This window comes from Azolla caroliniana, unplaced genomic scaffold (genome assembly GCF_043228905.1).
Source record: "Azolla caroliniana isolate FFs.n. ecotype wild unplaced genomic scaffold, voAzoCaro1.0.p SCAF_4, whole genome shotgun sequence".
NCBI classification, from domain to species: domain Eukaryota; kingdom Viridiplantae; phylum Streptophyta; class Polypodiopsida; order Salviniales; family Salviniaceae; genus Azolla; species Azolla caroliniana.
Window position 1 is genome coordinate 25,594,556 of NW_028230439.1, and position 12,370 is coordinate 25,606,925.

General features: G+C 44.3%; 1 protein-coding gene across 1 annotated transcript; it reads left to right on the forward strand.

The window, feature by feature from the left end:
- The first annotated feature begins 6,637 nt into the window (after positions 1-6,637).
- Positions 6,638-12,139, forward strand: LOC147865660 (uncharacterized). Its single transcript, XM_087318674.1, has 4 exons — positions 6,638-6,653; positions 7,167-7,304; positions 7,479-7,615; positions 10,731-12,139. The coding sequence occupies exons 1-4, from the start codon at positions 6,638-6,640 to the stop codon at positions 11,715-11,717; spliced, it is 1,278 nt and encodes a 425-aa protein (XP_087174800.1). The 3' UTR covers positions 11,718-12,139.
- The last annotated feature ends 231 nt before the right edge of the window (positions 12,140-12,370 follow it).

Here is a 12,370-nt window from a genome sequence, read left to right on the forward strand (position 1 = left end):
TTGCTCAAATGGGTTCTTAGGCATCGGTCCTCTATATGGCTTCAATCGGAATCCGTTGACCCATTTGCCTAGCACTTCGCCGGCAAGTGTCCCTAACTGGTGGGACCCATTATACTCCCGTGTTAGCCAATACGGTCCGGTCCATCTAAACCGTAGTTTACCCGGCATCTTGCCCATCCGGGTCTGAAATACTAACACCGGTTTGCTGATTGCGAACATTTTTTCGGTTCCTTTCCTGTGCCAGTCGACAAATGCTTTCCATCGCCGTTGTTCCAATTCTAAGTGCAGGATGCTTGCCAGTCGTTGTTCCTCGAGTTCACACAGCGCTGTCAACCGTATTGCCTCCGACTCCTTCTCGTTCAGCCGTTCCCGTAGCTGGATCCGTAAGGTGGGTACTTGGAATTCCACCGGCATTACCGCCTCTAGTCCGAACGCTAACCGGAACGGTGTTGTTCAGATGCTCGTTTTGTATGTCGTCCGGTATGCCCAAAGCGCGCTATGTAGCTTGGTATCCCAATCCGTTCGGTTTTCGTTGACGATCTTCCGGAGGATATTCTGGAGCGTCTTGTTCATTGATTCCGCTTCCCTCAGTATCAGTTCCTTTTCATCGTTGCGCACCGCCCGTCTCCATATGCCGTTCGCGCCCTTGTGGTAAAGTGTGTCTTGCAGTAAGCAGAGATGTCGGCTTTGCACCGCCAGGCGTTTCCGTTCGTCCCAGTTCATCTCTTCCGGAGGCAGTCCTGTGCTCAGAAACTGGTGCATATTTGTGAGCCACTTGTCTTCCTGTGCCACCGTCTCATCTGCTGCCGTCTCCGTAGTGACTCGAAACAGCTCTGCATCTGGAAACTCATCCGCTACTCCGTTGCCCGTCTCTCCGGACTCTAATCGGCTTAAGTAATCCGCCACGACATGTTGTATACCGGGTCGGTAGAATATTTCAAACTCGAATTCCTGTAACAGTAAGGTCCACCGGGCCAATTTGCCGGTGAGTGACACTTTGGACACCAGGTAAAGGAGTGCCGAATGATCTACATGGAAGGAAAACTTCCTTCCCAATAAATAATGCCGAAACTTTGTCACACTGTAGATCATCCCTAGAGCTTCCCGTTCCGTGGTAGAGTAGTTCCGTTCTGCTTGGGATAGCTTTCGGCTGGCATAGTACACTGGCCGGTACCACTTTGGCTCCGTAAGCTGCATCAGTACGCTTCTGATTGCGATGTCGGAGGCGTCCACGAACACGTGAAATTCTTTACTCCAATCCGGAAGCTGCACTACCGGTGCCTGCGACAATAGTACCTTGAGGGCCCTATACGCCCTATCCTCGGTGTCGGTCCACTGGAATGGTGTCCGATGTACGGCGGCATGCAACGGTGTAGCCAGGTCGGCCAAGTATCGGAGCATCCGGCTATGCCACCGAATCTGGCCTAAGAACCGGCTTAATGCCTTTGCCGTTGCCGGCGCTGGTGCTTCTAATATGGCTTTCACTTTGTTCGGGTCAACTGCAATACCTTCCTGGCTCACAATATGTCCTAATAGAGTTCCACTGGACACGCCAAATACACATTTTGCCGGATTCAAGCTTACCCGGTACGCTCTACACTTTTCAAGACAAAGGCGGAGGTGCTGAAAATGGTCCTCCTCCCGGCTATAGACGGCGAAATCGTCAAGGAAAACCTGCATAAAAGCCGGAATATATTCACCAAAGATTTCCATGATGATTCGTTGAAATGTTGCCGGTGCCGTTTTGAGTCCGAACATCATCACCACGGCCACAAACACCCCCCATTCGGTGACGAAAGCCGTTTTCTCTTGTTCGTCGAGGTGCATCTGGATCTGATTATACCCGTTGAATCCGTCTAGGAAACTATAGACCTCATGGCCGGCGACGGCATCCAACACTCCATCTGTGAACGGAAGTGGAAACGCATCTGTTACCGTAGCTGCATTGAGTTTCCGGTAGTCCACACAAACTCGAATTTTTCCATTCTTCTTCGGTACGACTACGATCGGGCTCAGCCATGTCGCTTTCTTTATCGGACGGATAAAGCCAACTCTTAGTAGTTTGTCGATTTCCTCCTTGACTTTGGCGGCATAATTGGGATTCATCTGGTACCGTCTTTGTGCCACTGGTTTTGTGTCCTTGCTCAAGTGCACCTGATGCTGGTATAACTGAGGGTCGAGTCCTCGCATGTCTTCGTATGACCAGGCGAACACATCGCGAAATTCCGTGAGAAGTGTGATCATCGTCGTTTTGTCTTCGGACTTCATCTCCTTGGCGATGTGCACCGGTTTTGCTTCGTCCGTGGTCCCTAGGTTCACCTCTTCCAGTTGCGACGCTTTTACGCGCTATGAAACGGCCATTTCCCGTTCCAACGCTTCCTGCGCTTGCCGTAACTCCCGGATTGCGTCTTTATCCAGTTCTGCTTCAGCCTCTTCCGGTTGCGGTAAGTATGGTGCTACTGCTTCGGCAATGTCAATTTCGAAGAGGGGTATGATCTTCGGGTTTTCCTGCAAGTACTGAGCTTCTTCTTCGTCAGCTAACCCTTCTAGCATGTTGACGCATTCCGCATACAACGGTGTACATTCCTTGCCAGTGCTCGTCCTTGGCTGTGTTGGTACCCGTACCTTGGCTTTTCCTCGCCGGAAGGTAATTATATTTTTCCTCCAATTCTGTTTGATATGTGCCGTTTTCAACCATGGTCGCCCCAGCAATAGCGGGTATGCGCCTTGTGCCTGTAATTGTAGCACTACTGCCGAGATGTGAAATGTATGACCGTCGACGGTGACTTCTAATTTCCGTATTAATCCTGTCGGCCGCACTGAACTTGTATCGGCCATCCGCAACCAGAACGGACATGGCTCCCACTCGTGGATTCCTAGGGCATCACACGTCCGGAGGCTTATTACATTCAGCCCAGAGCCTCCGTCTATAACTGTGCCGGGGAGTTCTTTCCCTTTTACAATGGCAGTGATTACCGGACTGTTGGTGTCCACCACCGTTGGTCCCTCCTCCGGATTCGAGAAGAGTATCGGTGTCGGTGATGGTTCTCCTGTCGTCATAGCCGTCTTCAGTCCTTCCGTGAATCTTGGCACGAGTTGTAGGAGTCTTCCTAGCGGCAACGTAATCTGGCATTCTTGCAACGCCTGCCATGTCTCGTTCTCGGAGTGACTACCGCCGGCAAGCCCTACGGTGTTCTCCTTTTGCCGCTGTAAGTCTGTGACATTCTGCTCGTTTGCTTTCTTTACCCATTCCGTTGCTTGTTTCCGGATGGTCTCCTGCGTCTCCCATTCCTTGGCCATGCCCTTCGACCTTGTGGTCACCTGCTGCAGATCTGCCACCTCAAGGACTACCATATTTACCGCCGAAAGGAAGGAATTCGGCGAGAATTCACTTGCCGACACACTCCGCAACAAAATAGAGTAGCCGAGCGCAAAAATTGTCACATCCTCGAAGTAGCGTGGGCCATGATGAACGAGAAGCATATGCCCAAGTCATATTGGGCCGAAGCTGCAAATACGGCCATCTACCTAATGAACTGGTGCACAACATCCGGAGTGCACGAGGTCACTCCACACGAAAAATACTTTGGAAAGAAGCCGGACTTATCACACGCCCGGATATTCGGCGTGATAGCGTACATGCACATCCCCGACGAGAAGCGTCAAAAGCTTGACCCGAAGTCGGAGAAATGTATCCTCGTAGGATACTCATTGGAGCAAAAAGGGTACAAGTGCTACAACCCCTCAACTTCGGAAAGAAGCCGGACTTATCACACACCCGACGAGATAGCGTCAAAAGCTTGACCCGAAGTCGGAGAAATGTATCCTCGTAGGATACTCATTGGAGCAAAAAGGGTACAAGTGCTACAACCCCTCAACTTCGGAAAGAAGCCGGACTTATCACACACCCGAGACGTCGTTTTTGACAAGTCTGCATCCTGGTACGCACCAGAGACAACTTTGACTCCGACTCTGCTTGACCCGGAATCCACCGAACAAGAGATAGAGGATGAAGATCGCCTTACGCGCAGGTTCGAAGAAAGTCCGATCACGACCCGACTGAGCAGACCACAAGAGCCTTTGAGCGATCAAAGCACATCACGGCCTAGCCCGAAGATGGACAAAGGCAAGGCGAAAATGTCAGAATACGAAGATGATCGATTTGACGACGATGAGTCGACTCACTCACTCGATAGTGAGTTCGGCGGCTTCGATGTACCAATCAGAGCTAAGAAAGCCCTCATCTCTACAAATGAAAAGCTCTGTCGCTCCACCCGTGAAAAGAATCTGATCAGCCGATTCGGCTACAGTGACTACATGGCATATCACTATGCCTTTATGATGAAGGTGGCGACAATACGCGAGCCAGAAACATTTTCCGAAGCAGCCAAGGATCCGCGATGGATCGAAGCCATGAACGAGGAGATGCAGGCACTACGCAAGAACGAGACGTGGGATCTCGTTCCCACCTCACCACACAAAAAGGCGATCGGATGCAGATGGATTTCCAAAGTGAAGTACAACGCCGACGGTTCCGTCAACCGCTACAAAGCGCGACTCGTAGCGAAAGGCTACGCACAAACGCACGGAGTTGACTACAAAGAGACCTTTGCCCCGGTGGCAAAGATGATGACGGTACGGACTGTAATTGCGCTTGTCACGGCGAAAGGGTGGCACCTCCATAAAATGGACGTCAAGAACGCCTTTCTACAAGGCAAATTAGAAGAGGAGGTGTACATGATACAACCACCCGGCTTCAACTCGAGCACCCATCCGAAAGTTGTATGCCGACTCAACAAGCCACTCTATGGCCTCAAGCAAGCACCGCGTGCTTGGCATTCGAAGATAACGCAATATCTTCATCAAATCAGCTTCCGTATGTCAAAATCGGACAACTCCCTCTACATACGAAGCGATTCCGCAAGTCTGATCGTCATCATCATATATGTGGATGACCTAGTCATTGGAGGTGAGCATCTCGTCGAAATCAATAAGGTCAAATCCCTCCTTTCCAACAAGTTCGAGATGACGGACATGAAGGAGCTCCACTACTTCCTCGACATCGAGGTAATTCAGACTCCGGCCGGAATCATGATCTCTCAACGACACTACGTCCTCAACTTGGTATACAAGTTTGGTATGGATGAGTGCAAATCCGCGGCAACCCCGCTCGATCGCATTCTCAAACTAGATGCGAACTCCGGCACCAAAGCGTGTGAGACAACTCAGTATCGGCAACTCATCAGGAGTCTCATCTACCTCACGATCACTCGACCCGATCTCAGTTATCCGGTCAGTCTCCTTAGTCAATTCATGCAAACACCGCGTGATACTCACTTGGATTGTGCTAAGCGAGTTCTACGATACGTGAGCGGCACAATGGATTGTGGCATCCTCTACAAGACTGCGATGCCAATACGACTTGAGGGGTACACAGACGCCGATTGGACCGGCTACAAAGCCGATAGAAGATCAACCTCTGGATTTGTTTTTTCCCCTCGGTAGTGGAGCAATATCCTAGAGCAGCAAAAAGCAACCCATCGTCGCTCTCTCGAGCATAGAGGCGGAATACAGGGGCGCAGTAGTCGCCGCATGTGAAGCCGTATGGCTCAAAAGGATACTCAAGGATCTGGGCGTACCCATCAAAGATCTAACTTCCCTTTACTGTGACAACATGAGCTGTATCTATCTGGCTCGGAACCCGGTGTTCCACCCACGGACAAAGCACATCGAAATGCACTATCACTTCATCTGAGAGCACGTTCTAGCTGGCGATGTCGACCTACAACACATTAGCACAAACCTTCAAATGGTCGACATCTTCACTAAAGCCTTAGGAGCCGACAAGCTATGGCAATTCATGAACGATCTCGGATTGACGATCCCTAACCTGCCAATGAGGGGGAGTACTGAAGACACTACGCAATAACGCGTGGATTCCGCACGAAGCCGCGAAGAGCCGATCTACCGCGCAAAGCCACGAAGAAAGACGCAAGCCGAAGCATAGACTTCGCAACTATGCACAACGCAAGTTGGAGCACGGATTCCGCAACTCCGCATAAATGCGAGTCAACGCGGACTCTGGAACGCGAGTCGAAGCGGATTTCGGATACCGTCTGAAACCGACCCGACTTGAGCTTGAGGGGGCGTGTTGAGAATCAAGCTCAACTTGGTCTAGTGTGTGAACTCACCTTGAGAGTGAATAGACTCTCCAACGGTCAAGAGTCACCATTATGTCACCACTTGTATTCTAGCATTTTGTATAAGTCATATAATCATATTCTATGACACATAACTTATGAGCTTTCACATTCCCCATGCTCCATGAGTCTTGTAGTTAATGAAAAGAGAGGGTGACTATATAAAGCACCCTCCTCCCACCTTGTATAATGTTGAGTCTTTCTCCTTTGTTAATATACTTTACCTTGCATATTCTCTGTGTCTTACTCCTTGTCTCTCACTCTCTCTTTCTCATACACACACAGTTCATATCTATTCAACAGCTGGTTTGAAACTTTATTTGGATAGGAAGAAGTGTGAAGGTAGCTTGGTTGACACGTACGACACAATTTTCTGATGGTGGTTTAAGGTTGGTAGTCAATGTAAGGCTCTTCTGGCAAAATTTGTTATTAGGTCTATGTTGCCTACTCAAGGTATATGGTCTGAGTTGCATTTTAAATTGTTTGGTTGATATTAAACCGTCTACTAGTGGTTTTTGGAAACCATCTCTAAGATGGGCATTCTTGTCAAATTTTAAGACGAGACAGATACATGGTCTGAAAGATGATTTTATGGTTGGCATTTGTAAAGCGTGGGATGTTGTTAAGTTTTTGTTTATTCGTAGATGCACATCTTCAAATGAAGAACTGTTGCGGCAACCTTTGATTTGGAATTTTATTTTTTTTGATGGGAGGGGTGTATTGCTTGGAAGTAGACCGCGATTACAGTGGGCTAAGTTGGATAATGGTATAGTTGCCACGGTAGCCTCTGGGGGAAATTTTGTTTGTCATCTTAATAATTCTCAGCTTGATGCTACCATGTGTAAGGTTTTTAGAGCCGTGTTTGATGTTATTCAGTTATTTTTAGGGAATTTTCTCTCTAATTGGTCACCTTCTTTTGTGCATGTTTGAAATTTGGAAATTTTGCTCTGGTTGGTATTATGATAGGAGTAAAAGGAACAACGTCTCAAGGAGACTATTACTATTTTGATGTATCTGAGGAAGGAAGATTATGGCAAACTGATGTGGAGTCGTCAATTTTGCAAACGGCATTGCAACATTCGATGAGAGTGATTGGTAAATCTGGTAAAAGGTAGATTTTAGATCCTTCTCCTTCTGATAGTATGTTATTTTGCCAATTATGGGTATTTAAAAAAAAATCGTTGTTGGACTTGCATTGGGATCCATCAGATTATCTTGGAAACATAAAAGTCCTTCGTCTCATACTAAATTTATTCAGTTTTTCAATATTCTGTGAAGTTGGGGCGAAATTTGCTCTTAGTAGGAAATTGCATCTGGCATCCGCTATGAAAGTGTGGTTGGCGAATGGGGCCTCTTCAATGGATGCATCTAAATATTGGAAGTGTTTATGGAGTATGCAGATTCCCAAGAAGATTGTACTTTTTCACTGGTTAATGATCCATTATGCACTACCGGTTCCGACTTGGTTGCGACAACTAAATAATAAGTCGTGTGGATTTGGTTGTGGATGTATGATGGAATCAATTAAGCATGTATTGTAGTCTTGTCCTAAAATTATGCAAGTATGGAAGAGAGTATTAAGGTTGTTGATATTGATACATGTTAATTGTGTGATCACTTGGGGTGTGGTCAGGTGGGGCATTCTAGAGGGACAACTGTTATATGAAAAGGAGGATGTAGTGGAAGCCTTTCACATAGTTCCTCCACATATACAAATGGTTCAACCTTTTCTAATTGATAGTTTGCAATTTAGGGATGATATTAACAATCGGCAACGGTTCGGTTCAGTTCGAGAGTGTCCAAACCGTTTAAAAATCTTGAAACCTAAACCGAACCGTTTGGTAAATATCCAAACCGTTAATCCATTAAACTGCTAAAACCGTGGTTTCGTGGTTCGGTTTCGGTTTTCAACTTGAGTCAAAATTAAATTTTTAGTTTTTATTTTTTATTTTTTATTTTTATTTTCGATTTTTTATTTTTCAAAATTTTAAAGATTTTTCCTAAAATGTGAGAATTAGGCTTAAAAATAAAAAGGTTGTTTTATTTTATTTTATTTAAATTTAAAATGTTTTAAAAATAAAAAAACCATCAAACTATTTAAACCGTTAAGCCGTAGTTTCGTGGTCCGGTTCAATTTGGAACCGAACCGTTGGCGATTGTTAGATGATATTATTTGGAAGACAATTATTCAAATTTCATATAAAGACATGACTACTTCTTAATACTAAACGTCATCCTATGGCTCATGAGTACACTTTTGAAGTTCACTACATTTTTATATTTCTTGTAAGAATCTGTATTTTAATTTCATTTCTTTGTTTGACTTAAGAAAGTTAATCAACGTTTTTGTTCTTATGTGGCATCCATCACAAGGAATTGCCTTGATTCCCAATAGCTACCAATATATGATTACTATTTATTTTGTAGTTGAACAAGTGTGAGTATTGAAGACATGGACCCCAAGGGCATGGAAATGAAACCAATGCCATAGTGTTCCTTGTCGACCGTGGTGTTACCTTTGGACCATGATGGCATGATTATATGATCACCATTGAATAAGCAAGGGACAAAAAAATGGACACGCTACAAAGACCACGCTCCCAAAGAAGTAAAACTTGTGTATGTTGGTGTGCTTGTCAAAATAGGTTCTCAATAGATAAGAAAGCATTCCTCATTATTTATATACGTGATTCATTCATTTTCATTTATAGCACCATGATGGCGTGATGATATGATCACAATTGAATAAGCAAGGGACACAAAAAAAGGACATGCTACAAAGACCTTGCTCCCACAAAAGTAAAACTTGCATGTGTTGGTGTGCTGGTCAAAATAGGTTCTCAATATGTACATAAGAAAACATTCTTCGTGATTTATATACTTGCTGATTCATTCATTTCCATTCATAGCAGATGTCTAGATTTATAATACCTTATCCAACATTTCCTCCACTCTCCTTTTTTTTAATGGAAGATGATATTCACTTCACATCTTAGTAACTTCTATATTTATTAAAAATATATCTCACATGCCTCTTTTTACATATGCATATCCTTGCTATGATCAAGCTTTGTTGTTCACTTTACTCACACAAGGTGGAGACATATCAGTGTTTTACGTTATTGGTTTGTGATAAAATTTTGGAAGGGGGTGTTAACCATTCATGGGTCTAGGTTTCTTTCATAATGTGAGAGACAACGAAGTATTAGAGATATGGGCAATCAAATGCATACTACATAGTAAATTATGATAGAGCTCCCAAGTCTCCTAACGATGTGTAACATTATTTTATTGAGACATGTGCTAGATGTGGCCCTTATAATATAGTGTGCATGCCCATGCATAAGCATGCACATATACACATCAAAAATTTGAGGAGACAAAGATTGATGAAGGTGCGAACTTTCATGCAAATCCACTCACAATCGTAAATAACTCATGCCCAAATATGTTCATTGTATCGTTGTAAATAACCTAGTACCATTTGATGCATGTAAACATTTATACATAGTTTGGGGCTATGGGATGTATGATCATACACATGAGCCTTCATTGAGAGACACCATAAGAATATTTCTTTGATCATTCGCATTTGGAACGTGGGCTCCTCACCCCTCCTTTGACATCCTAACGTACACAAGTTCAAAATCTCGAATTGATATGGCACCAAAGAGAATCCAACTTTTTGTTGTTTACCTTTTCTTTCCAATGTCATTGTTATTGTCAAGAAAATGGTAGTGTTTACAAGGCGCCTTGCATGACGTTGTGTCTTTGTTCATATATTTGCATCTCTATGGATCTACACATACATGTCTAAACAACATGGAGCGGTATAGCATATGGGCGCACATATACATTCAAAACTATTTGTATACAATGAATAGTATCTGGCCCATGTTTTTTTTGTGTGCTGTGGATGAACAAGTCAAGAGAAACCCTCTCCTGAATGGAAGCATGAGATAAGGGGATAATCATTGATCCATACAAAAACGTTGTTCAAATTGATGACATAAGTCACCAAGTCACCAAAATGTCCTATTCATTAAGACATAGTCTCACGAGATCAAGGGCTCAAACCAAGAGGCATAGATCATATCATCGATCACATGGAGCACACCGGCGAATGAGTTATTCGAATCACAAAGAAATGTGAATTCATCTTTGGCATGAGTGGGGTGTGGTTGATGAGGCAAACAGTATTTGACCTTGAAACCATCGATATATTGGACTTTTTCCGGTTATTTGTGGGGTCTAGCAATTTTGCGATGTAACCTTGTCAGGATTCATTTACTAGACACGCCAGTTTTGATTTTATCGCATTCCATATCTTCGAATCCGAGAGCGAATGACCCGAGCGGTCATTCGCAATTCCAAACATATGAAAAGGAAGTGGAAAGAGGAAGGGGGGTGGGGGGTGGGTTCTCCAATGCTTTTGACTCTGTCTCCTTTCCCCTACTGTCCCCTGCCCCTTTCTTCCTACCTTCCGTTTTTTCTGGTTGACTCATTAGCTCAATTCTCTTGCTTATAAAGAGAGAACCTCCAGAGCACCACAACAAGAGTATAGAAACAGAGCAGCAGCAGCAATCGATCTCTTATGCAGCTCTGTGTGTAATGAATCAGCCTCTGCCCATGAATTCTGGATCTGAAACAGAGTATTGGTCCTGGAATGAAGAGAATCATATGCTAAGCATGGCTCTGACCACCCATACTTTGGTCCCCAATCCTGGTGTGAATGACCCTCTCCTCACGACCTTTCATCCCGACAACTACGCTTTCCATGGTACTCTTTGTCCGGACAAGCCCCCGAGAACTGTCCAGGAGAACGGCCCTCCGAGATCCCCTTCGCCTCAAGCAACTCCTCCTCTCGTTCCCGAAACTGACCTCCATCTACCCTCCCAAAGATCGATATGTAGAGCTTTGTCCGGACAAATTGCCAAACGATGCCGTCGGGGGCCCAAGCATAAGGCACCCATCGCATTTCTCTCTACAGATGTATCGAATTTTAGAGATATGGTGCAACAATTGACAGGAATCGCGTCGTCATCATCGTCCCAGACTTGTTCGGTTAGCGATAATAGTTCTATTGGCGTGGACAATACTAGTCGTAGTGCAGTGCCCGTGTTTCGACCCCATCCAACTCGACCACTTTGCAATGACACTATCCATTTGGCCTCACTTGTTGACACTTCCAAATCTTTGCTTCGGCCTAGACCTTATAATGTTGCCGATTATCCCCGCCCATTTGACTTCCCTAATCAACCCAATTTGGATGAAGGTTTTCGTGGTACTATTGGCCAAGACATGAACATCAGAGCTATGAACCAACACGATTGTTTTAATGGATCTATATTGAGACATTTTAACCATCGAATGAACCAAAGTGATGGGCCATTGCCACCATCGACATCATTGCTAGAGTTACGAAACCCCATAGTAGATAATAATGCACTTCAAGAAACTAACCCCATGAGCATAGAAGATCTACAAAAGATGATTGATGAGCTTTTCGCCACGTGAACTTGACATGTTTATGGAGGATATGTGAGTTTCCTTAAATGTGATATAAATATGCCTATAAACACTTTAGTCAACAAGGCAAACAATGCTTGTGAGGATGGCATGGGTCCCAAACATATTTATGGAGTACGTAGGTCCTATTCAATGTGGTATTGACATTAGGATGTAACCATATTGACGTCTCAATGGAAGATCCCTTGAGAAAACATAAGTTGTTTGATCGGATATGTAAATATAGAAATTGAACACTTACTAACTATAGTTGAACATGGCTTATACTTTGTTCTATAGGATAACTAGCTAGTTTGCTTGTGTGGGCCTGTTGAAGGGGCAATTAAAGAAGATGGATGAGCTATTTTTCTCCACAAAAATAGATTTCAAAAAGACATTTCAAACCAAGATTCCCAAAATAATTGATTGCATTCATTGAAAATTGATGCAAAAGTCTTTCTAAACTCTACATCCATTTGCGTACACAATTTTAGAATCTAATGATCGATTTTATTCCTAAAAAAACATGTTAAATACTTAACTTTATAAATGTAAAACCATCTCACAACCATTACGCTTCATGAGTGGCCAATTTTATTACCTTATACATGAAACAAGTTTCGCAAATATTTTCACGTTTTGTGTTAGAACTAGATATTACC